The 19229-nt window shown below is 41.7% G+C and overlaps 1 protein-coding gene across 4 annotated transcripts in view; it reads right to left on the minus strand.

The window, feature by feature from the left end:
* The window catches only part of BOD1L1 (biorientation of chromosomes in cell division 1 like 1), a 65650-nt gene that overhangs the window by 21797 nt on the left and 24624 nt on the right, over nucleotides 1-19229 (minus strand). For 3 of the 4 annotated variants that reach the window (XM_040335436.1, XM_040335435.1, XM_040335438.1), the window contains 5 exons: nucleotides 18519-18654; nucleotides 16532-16595; nucleotides 8564-14783; nucleotides 6134-6180; nucleotides 2934-3009 (listed from right to left, as the gene is read on the minus strand). In XM_040335436.1, the coding sequence (XP_040191370.1) occupies nucleotides 2934-3009; nucleotides 6134-6180; nucleotides 8564-14783; nucleotides 16532-16595; nucleotides 18519-18654 (6543 nt within the window). The remainder of the gene's footprint in view (nucleotides 1-2933; nucleotides 3010-6133; nucleotides 6181-8563; nucleotides 14784-16531; nucleotides 16596-18518; nucleotides 18655-19229) is intronic. The other variant, XM_040335437.1, reaches the window with a different exon arrangement.

Consider the following 19229-nt stretch of genomic DNA (forward strand, 5'->3'; position numbering starts at 1 on the left):
TCCATCAGACATCCGATTGTGTGTATGAGGCTGTATAGTAGCTGTGCCCAAGCTGATTGCAAAGGGTCTAGTATTGATTTTGGGGTGGGGGGGGGTCATATGCCATTTTTTCCCCCCATGAATTTTTAATTGCCAGCGTTCTTTTGTTTACATTTCAGCTGCCAGCGGGGAATCCCTCTGACAGCTGATGAGTCATTGATTATTAAGGAGTGGGAGCCAATGAATCCTTAGTAAGCTCTAACGAGCAGGGCCCTCTGATCCCTCCTGTATTGATTGTATTGTGACTGTACTGTCTTCCCTGATGTAAAGCGCTGCGCAAACTGTTGGCGCTATATAAATCCTGTATAATAATAATAATAATAATAATCCACTTTTGACAGAAGGAAAGAGGAAGGGAATAGAAAAGAATAGCTGGATTTGCATTGATGAACACAAGACTGCAATTTCAATCTAGTCCCATTGCAGTCTATGGAGCTGAAATTCGCACCACACTAAACTCGCATGGAATCTTTTTTAAACTGGATCAGAATCACACTGCATATACAGGCGATCCCCTACTTACAAACATCCGACTTACAAACGACTCCTACTTACAAACACAGGAAGACAACAGGAAGTGAGAGGAAATCTACCCCTAGGAAGGGAACTTCTCTCCTGTAAGAGTTAATATGGGAAAAAGGTGTCTCCACTGATGCTTTATCACCAATCCTTGTTTCCCTAATAACCCCAAATTTTCTAAATCCAATTGTCATTGGGACAGAAAGTGAGGTGATCTTCTGAACAGGTGCAGAAGGGTTAAGGGTATTAAGGTGGGAGAAGACGAACAAACTCTCAGCCTTTGCAGATGATGTATTGTTTTATATTATCAACCCCAGGACTACATTGCCGAATTTACTTAAAATCCTTAAACAGTATGGCGAGATATCAAACTTTAAAATCAATGTAACCAAGACCGAGATCCTAAATGTCAACATTAGCAAATCAGAAGAACGGCTCTTAAGGGCTGAGTTTAATTTACCCTGGCAGAAGGAACTTAAGTACTTAGGAATAAAACTCGCTAATTCAATAAAGAAAATAAATAAACTACATCCCCCTATTAGATGAAATAAGAGCGAAAAAAAAAAAAAAAAAAAATAGACCAATATCATGGATAGAACAAATTAATATTCTGAAGGCACCATACTTCAGGAGTATTAAAAACCCTGCTAATGAATTTTATATGGAAGAATAAAAAACATAGAATCTCCTTCTTGGTATTAAAACAGGATAAAAAAACATGGAGGGCTGGCTGTCCCCGATATTAAAAAATATTATAATGCGGTGGTGCTGTCACGAGTGGTGGAGCGGGCCAAAGATAAACAGGACAAAAGATGGGTAAAAATTGAAAATGCACTGTCAAAAACACAATTGGGAAGTGCAATATGGAATCCTCCCCAGTATAGAGCACTAGATGACAACGCTCACGTTTTGACACGGAATGCACTTGAAATATGGGATAGGCTGCATAAACAATCGGGATAGGGGTTACAACTCACCCCTTATAGATTTAAAAGAAAAATAATATTTTGCACCAGGAAAAACAAACAATGGGAGGAAATTGGATAAATAAAAAACAATGGGAGGAAATTGGATAAAAAAAAAACAAAAAAACAGTTGAGACATAATAAAAAGGAGGGAAAATTACACAATTTCAGGAGTTAAAACACAACGAGGAATTAATGGTAATAGATGAGTGGCGGTATCGCCAGTTGTGCCATTTTGACCAAAATTTACCCCAGACAATAAGGTCAGGGGAGGAGCTTACGCCGCTGGAGCGGCTATGTACAGTAGACAGCTCCAAAAGGGATAATTTCAAAGCTTTATAAACTGCTGCCGACAGTGGACAAACTGGAGATGGAAGAGACGCATATTATAGAAGCGCTGAAGTATAGTATTGAGGAGAAAAAAAAACAGGATTTAAAGATAAATGGGAATGCTGCAAAGAATTGAAGAAAACATTGAGTTATGCAGAAAAAAAGAGTCTAGAGGCACGATGGGGACAGAATAGGAGGGAAGAAAAACTGTCAACCAAAAGAACAGGAATCAAGAGGTAGGGGGGGGGGGGGGGGGGGGGGGGGGGAGGAGAGACGACATGAGGGTCAAATTGGGATTTTTTTTAAATGTCCTACACATGGATATATACTTGATCTTTCTATACATTTGAGATGTAATATGGTTGGAATTTTGATAAAATAAAAAATAAAAATCACTCCTTAGGACACACATTTAACCCCTTGACCACCCCCTAGTGTTAAATGTCATTGGCATGGAAGGAGTCATTAGTAATCAGTGGCTATTTATAGCACTGTATAATTGTCACTGGTCCCAAAATAGTGTCAAAAGTGCCTGATCTTTCGCTGTCCAAATAAGAAAAAAAAAAAAAAATTCTCAGATCACCATCATTACTAGCAGAAATAAAAATGCCATAAATATACCCCCCATTTTGAAGACGCTATAACTTTTACGCAAACCAATATACGCTTATTGCTTTTTTTACCACAAATATGTAGAATATATATCGGCCTAAACTGATGAAGAATTCTTTATACATTTGTGAATTTTATAGCAAAAAGTAAAAAATATTGTTTTTTTCAAAAATTGTCGCTATTGTTTACAGCACAAAAAATAAAAACCAGAAAGCTCTATGGGTACAGCGTCTTGCCAGTTACGGCGCAGTGCCGTGTCTCAAAAAATGGTCCGGTTAGGAAGGGGGTAAATTCTTCTGGGGCTGAAGTGGTTAATGGAGTGCTTTGATGATCCAAGCCAGCGCCTGAGATGAAAATAGAGTGCAAGTCCATCACCTGGAGCAGCATGTTGAATGTTTGGCAGTGAATGAATGCATATACGGTTTCATTATGGAGAGTGACATACGCCCTTTCGGCTTTTACACTAACCTTCGGGTTCATCAAGCTTTTCACTCTTGTCTGGCCTTTCCACCTCAGTGTTTTCTGGATCTTTTAAGACCTGCACCTAAGCATTCATAATAAAAAAAATAAAAAAATAATGTAAGTGGATCAGCTGCAAAATTAAAATCAAGCCAAGCCCATTTTATTACAATGTAATAAAACACATGCATACAACCCACAATAATGGATGAGAAATCCTATTTCAACTCGGATTAAAAACCTTAAAATCAAGTTTGCTACAGTACGCCTCATTAACAAACCATACAACTTATAGCAACTTTTATATTACTTCACTACATCAAAATGCTTGACAATAAGCTGACAACTACAGAGGATTTAAAATAAATACAAAAAGTATTAAAACAGTTGAGAGACAGCAAATGTTAATTAAGCCAAGTTTTATCATGCAACAAAAAGACGTGCTCTTGAACTACAACATATTATACTACACTGGATTTATGAAAAGTTCGAATTTTTCACAATGTTCAGAGTATAAATATTTTTTAAGGTCACTTTGATTTCACCATTTTCACCTTTGTGGTATACAGTATCATAGTTGCATATCGATTAGAATAGTGCATATACAGTAAAACCTTGGTTTGAGAGCGTTTTGCAAGACAAGCAAAAATTAATAAATTTTGCCTTGATATACAAGCGATGTCTTGATATAAAAGAGTAGTGTCATGTCACAACTGAGCATAAAAGAGAAGATAAGCACCAAGTGTAGCAATATGTGTAGCACATCGAAGTATGCAGGGATCCGGAGTAAAGCTGTCCACATAGACCAGGGATATGCAATTAGCGGATCTCCAGCTGTTGCAAAACTACAAGTTCCATCATGCCTCTGCCTCTGGGTGTCAAGCTTGTGACTGTCAGTCTTGCTATGCCTCATGGGACTTGTAGTTCTGCAACAGCTGGAGGTCCGCTAATTGCATATCCCTGACATAGACCATTCGCCTCACCACCATTGATGTCGTCCCTTCCACAAGCAGTTCAGTCCTGGCTTTCAGATCGATCTACTGAAGGGTAGTCTTCCCGGTCACCATTGCAGACTGATAGCGGTGTGGAGGACAGTCTATGTGGGCAGCTTTACCCCCGGATGCCTGCATACTTCAATGGGCCTTTTTTAATCATCAACCATGTGAGTTGCTAATTGTTGTACCTTCAATAAATGGAACCATATTGCTACACTTAGAGGCGCCTCTCTTCTCTTTTATACTCTGGAGCTCCTGCTGGATTTTGGTTCCAATCCCCTTGTGGAGGCTTCCATTTGTGGATGGACATTTTATGGTTACACAACCCATCACATTGCTATAATATTTTCATATAGACTATAAACTGAAGGGCTTATGAATGAATGGTTGTGGAACGAATCAGTTGAGCTGTCATTATTTCTTATGGGAAAATTTGCTTTAATATTCAAGTGCTTTGGATTACAAGCATTTTTCCGGAACAAATTATGCTCGCAATCCAAGGTTTTACTGTAATGTAGTTTTATTTTTCCATTTCTTATAGAAAGTTTTTATATAGAGGGCTGTACCAAGTATAATTATATTTTTTGTTGCGCTTGGTGATCCCACCATGGTGTTAGCAGCTGATTGTATGTATTTCGTTAGGTATATAGCAGAATCATTTATTTTTTTAGCGCAGAGATTAAAACATTACAATCACTTAGGAAGGCTTCTTTATAGTAAGAGCTGTGAAAATAGACTCCCCCCAGAGGTGGTTCTGGCCAGCTCAGTAAATTTTTTATTTTTATTTTTTTTAAACAAGGGCCAGGATTCTTTCCTAAATGCACATAGCTGAATACTAATATTTATAGGTATCCATGGGAGGGGCAGTTGATCCAGTAAAAATCCAATTGCCTCTGGAAGAAATAAATTGTATCATTCTTTACTGTTTTTTGTCTTCCTCTGGGTCAATTGTGGGTACAGCATTTTGTATACTGAGGTTTTCTATTTGTGGGTGTTTTTTTTTTTTTTTCATTGGTTGAAATAGATGGCCTTGTGTGTTTAACCAGACTAAACTATGTAACCTAAAAAACTTAACTGAATTCTTCAGGTACAGCAGGAAATAAGTTAGTTACTCAACCTCATGTTAAAGTGAATGAATTTCCAAGAGCTCATTACTCTGAGCATTCAATGTACTAAAAGCAGGAAACCCAAAGCGTGGACTGGGTACCCAACCCTTATGTAGTACACATGGGAAGCCCCACTGTACAGACGGGAGCGTGGAGGGGGCTGGAATGGGACCGGACACTGATACCGTATTTATCGGCGTATATCGCGCACTATTTTCCCCTTAAAATAAGGGGGAAATCGTGGGTGCGCGATATACGCCGATAGCCGCTTCCCGCGCTCAGTTTGAAATCCTGCGCGACATATACCGAGTGCAGTACACTCGGGTACATTCGGCTAGTCTCGGCTTAGCTCGTGCTCACGCATAAACGTCACAGAGCGTGAGCGCGAGCGAAGCCGAGCCTTGCCGAATGTACCCGAGTGTACTGCACTCTGTATATGTCGGCGGAGGCGTTCGAACTGAGCGCAGGAAGCGGGTACTCGACTTGAGGCGCGCGCTGGAGAAGCCAGGAGGACACCATCGAGGCCGCAGATGGACGCCGGACCGGACGATGGACGCTGGGAAGACACCAAAACTGTGAGTAATAAAATCATAACTTTTTTTTACAGGAATTTTGGGGGCAACTTTAGGGGTGCGCGGTATACCGCGATAAATACGGTACTTTGCTTCATAGGTCATGATTTATCTGGGCTAAATTTTTTTGCCCTAAGCTTATTATAGTTTTGGAATACGTTTAGGATAATTTTATTTGCTAAAACAAATAAGGGCCCTTTCACACTGATGTGCTCTAGTGCAGCTTAAAGTGGTTGTAAACCTTAGTCATGGAATCTGAGCCAAGCACATAAGGGCTTCACACTGATACACATTTGATGCCTTCCCGTTGACTTGCAACAAAAGGTGCCTTGAAAAAAGTCAGCTGCAGGACTTAAGGTGCAGCGCGCACCTGCAGTGTGAGCAGTTACATAAGATTTAATGGGGAATAGAAATGGAAAAATCGTGGCAAAAGCACACCAGTGTGAAAGGGGCCCCAAGACGTCATAATACATATGAGCCAAGATAAGTAATAACAGGGGGGGGGGGGGGTGTTTTAGGGAAGAAGAAAGTCTTACATGAGCTTCGATTTCTGGTTGAGATTGTTCACTTTGCGGGGCACATTCTGAAATAAAAATTATGCATTTTACACATACATTAGGAAAAAGAAAAAAAAAAAAAAAAACCCCACACATAACCTTAGGTTCAAACATAATATAAATTGTACAGCAAGTCTCAGTTTACACTGCTGCGGTGCAAATTGCACCCGTTTTTGAGTGTGGTTTATGTGCAAATTCACAGCGCGATTTCTGTTTGTCAGGTGCCATTCCAATGTGAACTTTAAGGCTGGATTCACACCTATGCAGTTTTTAGTGCTTTTTGCACTACAGTCCATTTAACATGGTATCCTATGGAACACATTCTGTAGTGCCAATCTGAAGAATGCAAAAAGCACTCAAAATGCATAGTTATGAATCCAGCCTAATATTAGCTGTGCCCAAGCTGATAAGGGTCTGGTATTGACATTGGGGTGGGGGGGTCCTACACCCTTCTCCCAGCCCCCCCCCCCCCCCCCATGAATTTTTAATTTCCAGCATTCTTTTATTTAAATTTCAGCTGCCAGCGGGGAATCCCTCTGACAGCTGACGAGTCATCGATTATTAAGGATTCATTGGCCCTGCTCCTTAACAACCCACTTTTGACAAAAGGAAAGGAGCGCGAGGATGGAAATAGAAAAAAATTGCTGGATTCGCATTGATGTACAAGACTGCAATTTCAATCTGGTCCTTTGCAGTCTATGGAGCTGAAATTCACACCACACTAAACTCACATGGAATCTTTTTTAAACCGGATCAGAATCACACTGCATATACAGGCGGTCCCCTACTTACAAACATCCGACTTACAAACGACTCCTACTTACAAACGGAGGGAGAAAACAGGAAGTGAGGAAATCTACCCCTAGGAAGGTAAATTCTCTCCTGTAAGAGTTAATATGGGAAAAAGGTGTCTCCACTCCCCTGATTCTTTATCACCAATCCTTGTTTCCCCAATAACCCAATATTTTCTAAATCCAATTGTCATTGGGACAGAAAGTTAAGTGAAATCATCTGAACAGGGGCACAGACAGCAAAACGTTACAGGGGTGATAACCCTTCCCTATCCAAAAAGCTTCAATAGATTTTTTGGCTGGAGCTACACTTAAAAAATGTACCTGTTCCGAATAACAAACAGATTCAACTTGAAGGGGTTGTAAAGGTTTGTTTTTTATTTTCTAAATAGGTTCCGTTAAAGTGACGTTATTTAAAAATAACAAACATGTTATACTTGCCCCCACTGTGTGGCTCATTTTGCACACAGTGGCCCGATCCACGTTTTCTGGGGTCCCTCGGCGGCTGTCATGGCTCCCCCTCCGCAGGAGCTTTCCACCTTCATGTGAGCGAGCTCGCATGGTGGAAAGCTCTTGCGTGCACGCTCCTGTGATACAGCGGCGGCCATAGCCGCCGACCATCACTCGGCCCCGCGCGCCGAGTCATTCGATGTGATTTACAGCAGCGCCAGCCAATTGCTGCGCTGCTGTGAATCCATCCAGTGTAGCCAATCAACAGCCAGGCTGGGAACCGAAGAGGATGACGGGGACGAGCGCGGGACTTTCGAGGGGTCAGGTAAGTAAAACGGGGGCTTTGGGGTGGATGGGGGTCGGTACTGTTGGATGTTTTTTCACCTTAATGCATTTGCAAAACATTTACCTTTAAAATTGCCCCCATCACCTGAGCCGTTCTGGCTGGGGCTTAGTCAGCCAGAACCGCTTACTGAGGAGGAACAGGAAGTGAGAAATTCACACAAAGAAAACAAACATTTATAAAGGGAAATCGAAGGAAAAGGTAAGTGAACCAACAATGCACTAGCTTAAAGTGGTAGTAAAGTCTTTACCATCGCTTACCTGTAGGTATAAATAATATCTCCTAAACCTGTACGGTTTAGGAGATATTCCCCTCGCAATGCGCCACTGACCTAGCTGGAATGAAGTCTCCCGCGCGCATGCGTGGGAGTGACGACATTCCCGCTCCAGCCAATCACAACGCTGGAGCGGCGATACCCGGAACACACACCGAGGCAAGATGACATCTCGCTCGGCGTGGACCAGGTAAGTTTTACACACCTTGTTCCAAGGTAAGTATTTCATAATGAGCGACTATGCGTTGCATACTAGCTCATTATGCCTTTTGGGTGTATAAAAAAAAAAAAGTTGCGGGTATACAACCGCTTTAAAGGAACCCATTTAGAAAAAAAAAAAAAAAAAAAAAAACTTTAACACCCCTTTAAGAACAAGCCTATAGTCCCTATCTTGTTTGTAACCCAGGGACCGCCTGTATGTGAAAAGACTTCATTGACAGCAATGCTTTTTTAGGAGACATGCTTTCCGGATCGCATCGGAGCCTTAAAATTTGCATCAGTGTGAACCCGAGACTAAAAGGTTTACAAAGTGCAGAAGAAGAGCAACTAACCTTTATCCGAGTTAGGGACAGCATCTTCAGAGGCATTAGATGAGGTAGCATTTTGTGTTTCTTCTACTTGTGTAAAAATCACATCCGAGTTTGTAGATTGACCTGCAGGATCATCACGATCACCACTTGATGCATTTAAAACATCAGAAGTTCTTTCAGATTCTGAAGGAATGTTTAAACCAACATTATCTTTATCCAATATGCAAGCCGAGTCTTCCTCTGTAAGAGGGGCGTCAGGGTGGTCTTTTGAAGGTGTTTGTGCTTTGCTGTGCTCTAAATGTTCTTCTGATGGAGTGCTGGCCTCATGCAAGACATCACCAACTGACTGAGACAAGCTTTCTACACACAACTCATCTGCCATTTCAGAATGTGGAGTGCCACGATTTAAATCAGAGTCAAGCAAGATTTCATTGCTCTGCACTGGACAACCTGGAGACCCCTCAGAAATATCTAAACTTGAGAATTCTTGAGTTTCCGTTTTTTTTTCCGTCTCCAAATCCGAATTTTGGGTTGTAACAGATAAAACATTTTCGGGCACCAAAATATTTTTGCCTGAAGGAGAGGGTGTGCTTTCTTCTTCTCTGGGGTGAGAAGAATTATTCTCTAGAGGTGTCGTGGTGAAGCTTGTAACACACTCAAGATTTTCAGAGCTTAATTCCTCCATTTCCACCGCCGTTTCTTCATCTGCATTTGCTATGCTTTCTTTAGGTTGTTCAGCAGAAGTAGGGGAGCTGTGTTCCACAGTGTTTGAAAATGAAGATTCCTCACCTGGTGTCCCAGAACTTGTAACAAATCCTTCACCCTCTTCCTCATCCTCTTTAGCACCAGTGCTTGTGATGGCACTTTCATCATCTTCAGTAATGGCTCTAGGGCCAAGGTTTTCAGCCATGTTCATACTGCCACTTTCATTTGATTCAGTCTCTTCAGAACATGCAACTTCATCTTGTCCTTGCAAAACTTTATCACCATAGCTTTCTTCGGTTATACCCGTACTCGTAACAGCCCCTTCACCTTCTTCCGTTATTGACTGACTAGTCTGTGCAACTTCATTTTCAGTACCTACATTTGCAATCATTTCATTTTCGACAGATACGTCTTCAGATTCTTCAGCCATTTTGTTGTCTGCAGATGCTTCAGATACTTGATCATTGAAATCTTGATCACTTGCATGGGAAACAGAAGCTTCCTCAACAGCAACGTTGGCTTCCACATTGCTCACATCAACATTATTGACTTCTTTATCTGCAAAGGTAACATGATCAGATGCTTCAGAATTTTCACTATTCACAGATGACTCTTGTGCATCTGTGCCAGCACTGGTGACAGTACTATCAGTTTCGCCATCCCCAAGCTGCCTTGTGGCCTGTCTAGATGAATTGCCAACAAACCTTTGTTCTTCAGAGCTGGCACTACTGACGGTGTCCTCTTTTTCATCATTATTTTCATAACTTACTGAATTTGTCCCATCAGTGGCATTCATTTCAACATGTCCATCATCCTCATCTGCCCGTAATGGAGCAGCAGCTTCTTGTATTGTGCCAGAAATAGCATTACTACTATGGTTGGCAACAAAACTTGACTCAGCAGCCATCTCTATAGATCTAGAACTGCTTTCATTGCTATGACTTTCATGAATGCCACCAACTAGCTCATTTTTCCTTTCAATGCTGGAAGAGGTTGTGGCATCATCGCCCACTGGTCGGTTAACAGATGCATCAGTGACAATATCTTGGACCCTGACATCGCAAATACTTGAAGAACTGGCAGCTTCAATATTCTTTGACAGGCTTAAAGCCTGTCCCACACCTTCCACACCACTATCCATTGTATAATCTGATGAGGTTGCATTGTCGTGACCATCGTTCAGTGGTGAGCCCACTGTATTGCTTGAACTGGCTGCTGCAGCTTCACTATTAACATCACACCCATCATCCATATCTTTATCCAAATCAATGTTTGTGCCTGTGGATGTTGTGGCATAGGGGTTATTATTGGAAAGAGCATCACATGCTTTATCATCTTCCATACTGCTGTCCATCAAATTGCTGGATGTAGCTGCTTGTTCATTAACTTTATCTGCAAAAATAATACCTTCGACATTCTCTTCAGTTCGGTCTACTCCCATTATACTTGAGGAGGCAGGTCCTCTTTCTTTTGAAACGTGTTCCAGACCAGCACTGTCCATAATGTTAGAGGATGTTGCAGTATTTGTTCTGCTGCACAAATGTGCAACACCCATGTTCAGATCTTCGCCGGTACTGCTGTCCATTGAAACACTTGATGATGCTGTGGGTTGTGTGTTGTTGCGATTTACATCTGTGAAGGTTCCACTGGTAACTGAACTGCTAGATGAAGTTGCTGTAGTATCAGAGCTGTTTCCTGGAGAAGTTCTAAAATACTGCTCGCTACTGCTATTGGTAGCAAAGCTTGATGATGCTGTGGCTTCTGGGTTGTCAGAGTTTATTGTGCTTCTAATATGTCTGTGCTGAGTGTCACTACTTGTAAAAGAGCTTGAAGAGGATGCCGCTTCATCACCTGCAGTCTGTGTTTGAGATAAAGATGCTCCACTACTGGAAGACGCTGCATTGTCTTTCTCCTTCGTCTGTTCCAAATATTTATCATTCCCAGGGCTTTGATCCCCCCTACTGCTGGAACACCCCGTGGCTCTACCAGAATAAAATTCACTGCTGACTGAAATCGATGCTTCAGTGCTGCTATCCATGGCAAGATCAGATGAGTTTCCTGGATATTCTTTTATTGTGCCTGAGGAGATACCCGCTTCATTTACACCATCTTGCTGGGTGCTTGAGGTGGCTCTAGTATTCTTACTATCTTCTACATTACCAAAGTTAGGTTTGTTTCTGCAAGTACTTGGAAGGTTGCTGGAAGAACTTGCTGCATCTTCACCCTCTCTTTCTGAAGCATCTTTAAGCCATTCACTGGAATCATCGCCTATACTGCCATCCATTACATTGCTGGATGATGCTGCTAGGTTTTCATTATCTATTTCAGAGGAAACCAAAGAGCCATCAAAGTTTAGTTCTCTACTACTATTAATCATACTGCTTGATGAGGTGGCTGTATGCCTTTCTGAAAGTCCAAGGCCATAGTGAATACCTGCTGAAGAGCTTGATGAGGTAGCTGACTGAGCTGCAATATTTCCAGAAATATCAACCGTTTCATCGTTTTCAGAAGACGTTGCTACATGGCTAACAATTTCAGCTCTACAAGAGCTAGCACTTTCTGCATTGGCATCAGACGAAGTGGCAGTTTCACTGACATTACTTAAAACTTCTAACTCAATATTACTTCTTTCTGCATTGTCAGAAGAAGATGCAGCATTTTCGTGGGCATTTTGTGAAAGTTCTCTATGGGCGCTTGAAGAAGTAGCAGCTTTAAAGGTAACATTACCAATTTTTTCTGGCACCAAATCGGTTGTACTCTGAGAGCAAGTGGCAGTACTTTCTCTCCCTTTTTCCGACAGCAAGGGCTCCAAGCTATCCTCATTGTAATGTTTCCGATCAGAGCTTGACGAAGTAGCAGTGTCTTCAAAGCTATTCTCTGATAACATTGCAACGTCTCCATCATCTTCAACAATATTACCATCTGCAGAAGCTGAAGAGGTGTATTCCCTGCTGTTATCCAGATTTGCCCCTTCCATTTCCATGCAAGTATCGTCTGTACCGTTATCAACTGGTGTGCTGGAAGACGATGCAGTATCCTCAACACCTTGTCTTAACTCATTTTCTATTACGAAACTGGAAGAGGTAGCAGTTGCATCATGCTCAGCTTCCTTTCTACTCTCATTGCCCTCTCTAGGGGTAACGCCAGTAATCTCGTTATTGGTTTCCAGAATACTGCTACCTACATTTCTTTCTGTGCCAGTCACATTAGCAGAACTACTTTGTTCTTCTACTTCAGCTGAAACATTTTCATTTCTTTCTGACAAAGAATCTTTTTCCTTAACACAAACATCCCCTTCAACCTCGTTTCCTGTAACAATATCATCAACCTCTGAAATATCCAAATGAACTGGAATATTGGCACTTTCCGTATTCTTTTCTTCCAAGCATTTGCCAGTGCTTTCTGCTACGTCACTCGTAGAAATCTCCCCATCGTTTGAGTCTGCTACATCAGGATATACTTCCCTGGGAGACACACTGGAATAGTCATTACTATGTGGGGTGGGAGCCGATACCATTTGCTCCTGAGCAGAACTGTTTGTTGTACTAGATCCAGCAAGATCATCTCTCTCCCCATGTGCATTTCTGGCCGTTTTAGAAGGCATTCCTTGATCAGACGACTCCTCTGCAACATCAGCACCATCTTTTGAACTGAAGACAGCCTTTTCATTTTCATCGATGCTCTCAGAGGTTGAAGTATCCGAGTCTTTGATGGAACCAAGATCATGTACTAATAGAGCTGTAGAAGGGTTTTCATAGGGACCACTAGATTTGTCTTTCAAGTCACAGCTTCCATGCTTTGACTTGAATTTTAGTGGCGTGGACTTTTTGGAAGAAGGAGTTTCAGAAACTGATTGAGATTTGCCGTTAGAATTTATTTTTGTGGCATCTGTAACCTTTGCCTCTGCAGATGCCTTCTCATTTCCAAGACTTCCAAGTTTCTTATTCTCTCTGGGATCTTTATTCTCACCACATCCTGATTCAGCTGAGAGAACACCACTTTCACTTTCGGACTTGGAGCTTTTCTTTAGGCCCGTTTCCTTCGAGATTTCACTTTTGGACTCAGTTTTTTTACCAAGCTTTCCATCTGAGCTACTGCTTCGTTCCTGAATTCTTTTTTCATCTGGATTCTTTACAGATCTTTCATCTGCTCTCCTTACTTCTTCCTTCCGTTTTGAATCTTTGTGAATATGCTTTAAGTTACCACTCTTGAGGCATTCCCCAAATGATTTCTTGTCCAACTTAGAAGATCCATGTTCCTTGCTGTCAAGACGAGGCCTTTCCTTTAATTTATCACTTGTATGCTTAGACTTGTGGCTTGTTTCTTTTGCTGTGCTGCTTGAGGCATGAGAATTATTGTCCTTTCTTTCTCCACCATCTTTATCTTCAGATTTCGATTTTCTGTACTTTTCACTAGAACTGTCAACTGCAACCCTCTCTTTTTCATTTTTACTGTCGGCCTCTTCTTGGTCATTTGGTTTTGACAACTTATTACTACTACTGCTTTTAAATTTGGCTTTGACATGGAGCCTCTCATTTGAAGAACTATGAAGTTTTTTCTTGTCTTTGTTTTCCTCTTGTCTGGAGTGATCAGAACTGGCAGAGTCAGCCTCATTTTTATCATCTAAAGAATTCTTTGACTTCTTCTGAGTTGAACCGTGCGCCCTAGAAATACTTTGAGATTCTCTGTGGTCCTTGGAATCACTTGCTGATCGTTTATAACCGTGTTCGGATCTGGACTTTTCAGACGACTGAGGTCTGTCTTTTTTACTACTATCACGACGAGCGCTATCTTCTTTTTTGGTAGCATGCTCAGATGTTTTTTCTTCTTTACTGGACGAAGATGACTTTACGTCACTTTTTTGCTTCCCTTTCCGATCAGATCTCTCTTCTGAACTGGATTTACTGCGTTTCTGTGAGTGGTTGTCAACTGAGGAGGTCCTCTTGGATTTCTGAGAGTCTGACTCATCACTTCCTTGTTTTTGTCCATTATCTGTCTTGTGCTTATGCTTAAGGGATGAACGCTCATCTTGCTTGCAGGAAGAACGTTCCTCCTGCCTGGAAGATGGCCGTTCTTCCTGCTTAGAGGATGCCCGCTCCTCCTGTTTGGAAGATGAACGCTCTTCAGGCTTTGAGGATGACCGCTCTTCTTGCCTGGAGGAACGATCCTCTGAGAAACTTCGTTCACTCCTATGAGATTTGGACTCTTTTCTTGGTGTAACCTTTGCATTCAGTGCATCCATGTCAATGCTTTCTTTTTTTAAATATTTGTCAGGTTTGTCTGGTTTGCTGGGTGTTCTGGCCTTCTGGTTTTCTTCAGAGTTTGAGTCAAGTCTCTCTAGTTGCTTTCTAGTATCCTGTGTCCCTGCATCTTGTTGTATTTTTTCTAAAAATGAAGAGGATTTCTTTTTACTCTCTTTTTCGGTTTTGGAGTCACTTTTACTCTCTTCTGCTTGCTCAAGTGATTTTTTGGAGGATTTGACATCAGACTTTCCAGATTTATTGTCTTTTGCAGAGGAAGATATTCTATCCTGTGACTGGTAAAAGAAGAAAAAAAAAAAGAAAAAAAAAATATATATATTGATACAGGCAATTCCAAGCAATAGATGTAGCATATGCATACACAAATACAACTGTAAGACCCGGTTCACACTGGGGCGACTCGTCAGGCGACACAGCCGCCTGAAAAGTGAATAGAACCGTTCTAATAGGAGCGACGCAAGTCGCTCCGACTTAGAAAAAGGTTCTTGTACTACTTCGGGGGCGACCTGCATTGACTTCTATACAGAAGTCATTTTGTAAGTCGCCTTAGATGTCGTCTTCATGTCGCCTGGCCGAGTCGCCCCCGAAGTCGTGCCGCCCCTGTGTGAACCGGCTTCTTAGGTGACGTACACGAGTTGCACGAGGAACGATCGTTCGATTTTCATATCGTGTGTATACAACTTTCGACATTCAATGCAGACTTTCAAAACAAAAAGCTTCCAAAGGTACCAACCCCAAAATTGTTCTTGTACATAAACAGAACCAATTTTCATTTAACGTTCAGTTTTCGTATGAGAAAAAACAGATAGGAAAGACTGCGGATCAGAAACAAAACAAAAAAGGCCTTAGTCGGAGAATTTTGGAGTTCCAGCCTTTTACGGTTTATTAAAAGTCAGCAGCTACAAAAAGTGTAGCTGCTGACTTTTAACAGACACTTACCTGCTCCAGCAATGCGGTCGCCTGGAGCTCTGCTCCGCTCCCCCCCTTCGCCGGCGCCTCCATTCACACTGTGGGCACCCGGCCGTGACAGCTTTCGGCTTCACGGCCGGGCACTCACTGCGCATGCGCGAGTCGCGCTATGCTCTAGGAGTGGTCAGGCGATCTCTTGGGACCCGTCACGTGGCCACCTAGGCAGTCCATAGTAGGAAGTGGGACAGGAAGTCCCACTCCTACCGAAGCCCCCCCCCCCCCAAAAAAAATTACATGCCAAATGGGCGTTGGCCAGGAACTTGTCTTGCATACAAAAAGCACACAATTGTCGGCCAACAAACACGAACGTAGTTACGTACTACATGTTTTTCAGCTCTTTAGCGCCACCCTCTGGGCACCATCTACTAATGTCGTGTTTGATGAGCATTGCTTCCGAGCATGCGTTTGTACATTTGTCCGACGGACTTGTTGACACATGCTCGGAAAATCCGACAACAGACCGTTGCCCACGGAAAATTTTAAAGCCGGCCACCCAACATTTGTCCGTGGAAAATCCATCAATTGTCCGATGGAGCGCACAAACGGTCGGATTTTCGACCAACATGCTGTCAATAATTCCCGTTGGAAACTCCGATCGTGCATGCGAGGCTTAAGTAACATCCTCAGTTTCTACTTGGTTTCCATGGAGAGGCAAGTATACAGTCGCTCGGGTTTCTCGGCAGGAAAACACTGCCGAGAATCACGGCGAGGAAATAGAGAACAGGTTCTCTATTTTTCTCGTCTAGATTCTGGGAAGTTTTCTTGACGAGAAACATGAAAGCCTCGTACACACGCACGGTTTACTCGGCAAGAAGGCTCTGCCAGCAGTTTTCTTGCTGGTTCCTGCCGAGAAATCCGAGCGTGTGTACGAGGCTTCAGGGGGAAAAACTGCCCAAGCAGAGGATCATTTTCAGCAAAAATATTTATTTATTTTAAATCAAAATTAAAATTGATCCATGGACATTGAGCGCTAAAGTTATATGCAAATCTCAACATTCCGAATGGTACTTCAATGAGGGGATTTTGAACTACTTGATTATTGTGGATCACTCACCTCATTGGACTTTTGGGTATCTCTAGAGTCTTCATCAAGAACATCAGTTTTTATCTTCAAAGAACTAGACATTAAAGGAAGAAATTACCCGTTTAAATAATGGATACATTAAAAAAGGACAAAGTTCAACTTTTTACATCAAATAAATGCATATTTTTTGTAGTAAAAAAGCATTCACAGAACACTGTGCATGACTGACGTTAACAGGAGGCGGGGCCCCGCTCAGCCATGTGTTTTTTTATAAAAATGTTGACAGCTAGCAGGGGAAGGAGAAGATCCCCACTAGCTGTCAGATTGGGAAGCTTGGGGTGGGGGGTGCTGGTCTGTTCGTAATATGTTGCACCCTGAATATGGGCGCAACATGTAACAAAGCTGAACTTTTCCTTCAACGTCATAGTTAAAGTTGACCTTATTATAAGGAAACCTTTTGAAATATGGTATATAAAAATAAATAGTTCTAAATATTAACAGTTAAAACATAAGAATCAAAATCCAATTAACCCTTTCTCTGCCACATTGCACCCCCCCCCCCCCTTTAAAAAAAATCTTTAAGCCTAGAAATTATGTAAAACCCCCAAACATTATATATCTTCTGAAAGCAAGCACCCTAGAGAATAAAACGGTGGTAGATCAATGTATTTGTCATACAATATTAGCACAATGGTTTACAAACTGTAAAATTCTAGCAAAACAAAAAAAAAAAAGCGCACGCACTGTTTTTAGGCACCCAAGCCCAAGTTTTGGTAAATTATAAAAGATGAGGTTGCGCCAAACAGATACCCAACATGACAAGCAATAAAAATTGCATGGGGCCCATGAAACAGCGACAAACTTCGGTACACTTTATTTTCCATAGACAACGTTTTAAAAGCCTCTACAAGTCATAAGTCCAGTTATCCGTAAATAAGAGCCCTAGAATTATTTCTCTCATGCCAGTGGTCATGGAGATATCCAAGACGTGCAGCACAGCACGTTTGTGTCGGTGCCCCAAATGCTTGCAGATGTTCACCGTTATGCCTCCCCGCTACCCAGCGTTACCCCTAATGCCCACCCCAGGTTTGCTGATGGATGTGCTGAATTTCTTCCATCCGACAGCCAGCAATTGACTTTTCACATTTACACACGCTCCTGACGGCCCTTACGTACCAAGTAAAAGGGTAACGCAACCTTAAATTTTCTCCTCTTTTAAAAGTGACAGGCCTAATGTAAACCTCATCATTGTGTGCCAACATACTATAAACCTTGTATGCATACTACATACATAGTAAAACCCTCTATGTGCATTATATGATCTATGAAAATGTAGGATTTTGCCAACTGCTTGGTAGTATTGCATGCTGCTTTGCTGATCTTACTCTCTTGCTGCAGTGCCTGAAAACATTGGACTATACAGGCTCTAATGACAAATACTTTAAACTTTCAGAAAGTGTATAATACACACACACTTTTTCAAAATAATGATGTTTTTTGGTAACGTTCACAAAGGTCTTTAAAGCAGAGTTCCACCCAAAAATTGAACTTTCGCTTTTCTGGCAATCTACACCATGTCCGGCCCCTCCCCGCTGTCTTCTGGGAGACACAAGTCCCAGAAGACAGCAGGGACGCGCAGCGAGACTCTTGCATGTGCAGTAGGGAACTAGGCTATGAAGATTGCCTACTGAAGATGCCAGCGCCTGCACCAGGAAGCCGAGGAACAGATCAGCTTTGGGTGAGGACATCGTGGGTGCTCTGGACGGGTAAGTGTCCTTATATTAAAAGTCAGCAGCTGCAGTATTTGTAGCTGCCAACTTTGAATTTGTATTTTTCCGGCTGAACTCCGCTTTAAATTTCTCTGTTTTATCTCAACAGAAAAAAAAAATTCAAATGGTCTAACAAAACTGGCGAGACTCCAAGACTTTGTTAAACATGGTTTACTTCCATTATTTGTAAAGTTCGCTGCATTGCATGCTCAATGAAAAATTTAAATGACAGTAAATCCAAAACATACCCATTACTATCCTTCTTCCTCTTCTTACTCATGGCAACTTTCTTTTCTAAAAACATTTGTTCTTTGAGAACCTCTTTCGTACTGGAAGACTTTGCCTTCTGATCCTTTGGAGATTTATGAACAGAGTTTGATGTACCTATATTGTGCAGTAAAAGTTAAAACATGAATAAAAAAAAAAAATTACATTTTAAATCTTGGGGCTTATTAATGAAAACAAAAAAGGCCAAAAGCTACAGGGGTTGGACAAAAATATGAAAACACTACACGATTTGTAATTGTGAAAGTGACACTATGGGGGTCATTTACGAAAGGCAAATCCACTTTGCACTACAAGTGCAATGTGCACATGATATTGCACTGAAAGTACACTAGGAAGTGCAGTCTGTCAATCTGAGGGGAAGCTCTGCTGATTTTATCATCCAATCATGTGCAAGCTAAAATGCTATTTTCCTTGCATGTCCCCCCTCAGATCTACAGTGACTGCACTTCCAAGTGCACTGTGCACTAGTAGTGCAAAGTGTATTTGCCTTTAATAAATAACCCCCCTATGTTTCCGGTTAAAGTAATGCAACATTCTTTCGCTTCTGCTGTGTGATGAGACATCTAGCCAACAGGTGGGAAAGACTTTTGTCATTCATTGCATGCGCAATATCAAAAATGTCAGGAAAGATCTACTAGAACAGATGAAGTTTATTTGGGGTTAATCAGAAG

Source organism: Rana temporaria, chromosome 1 (genome assembly GCF_905171775.1).
Source record: "Rana temporaria chromosome 1, aRanTem1.1, whole genome shotgun sequence".
Classification (NCBI taxonomy): Eukaryota; Metazoa; Chordata; class Amphibia; order Anura; family Ranidae; genus Rana; species Rana temporaria.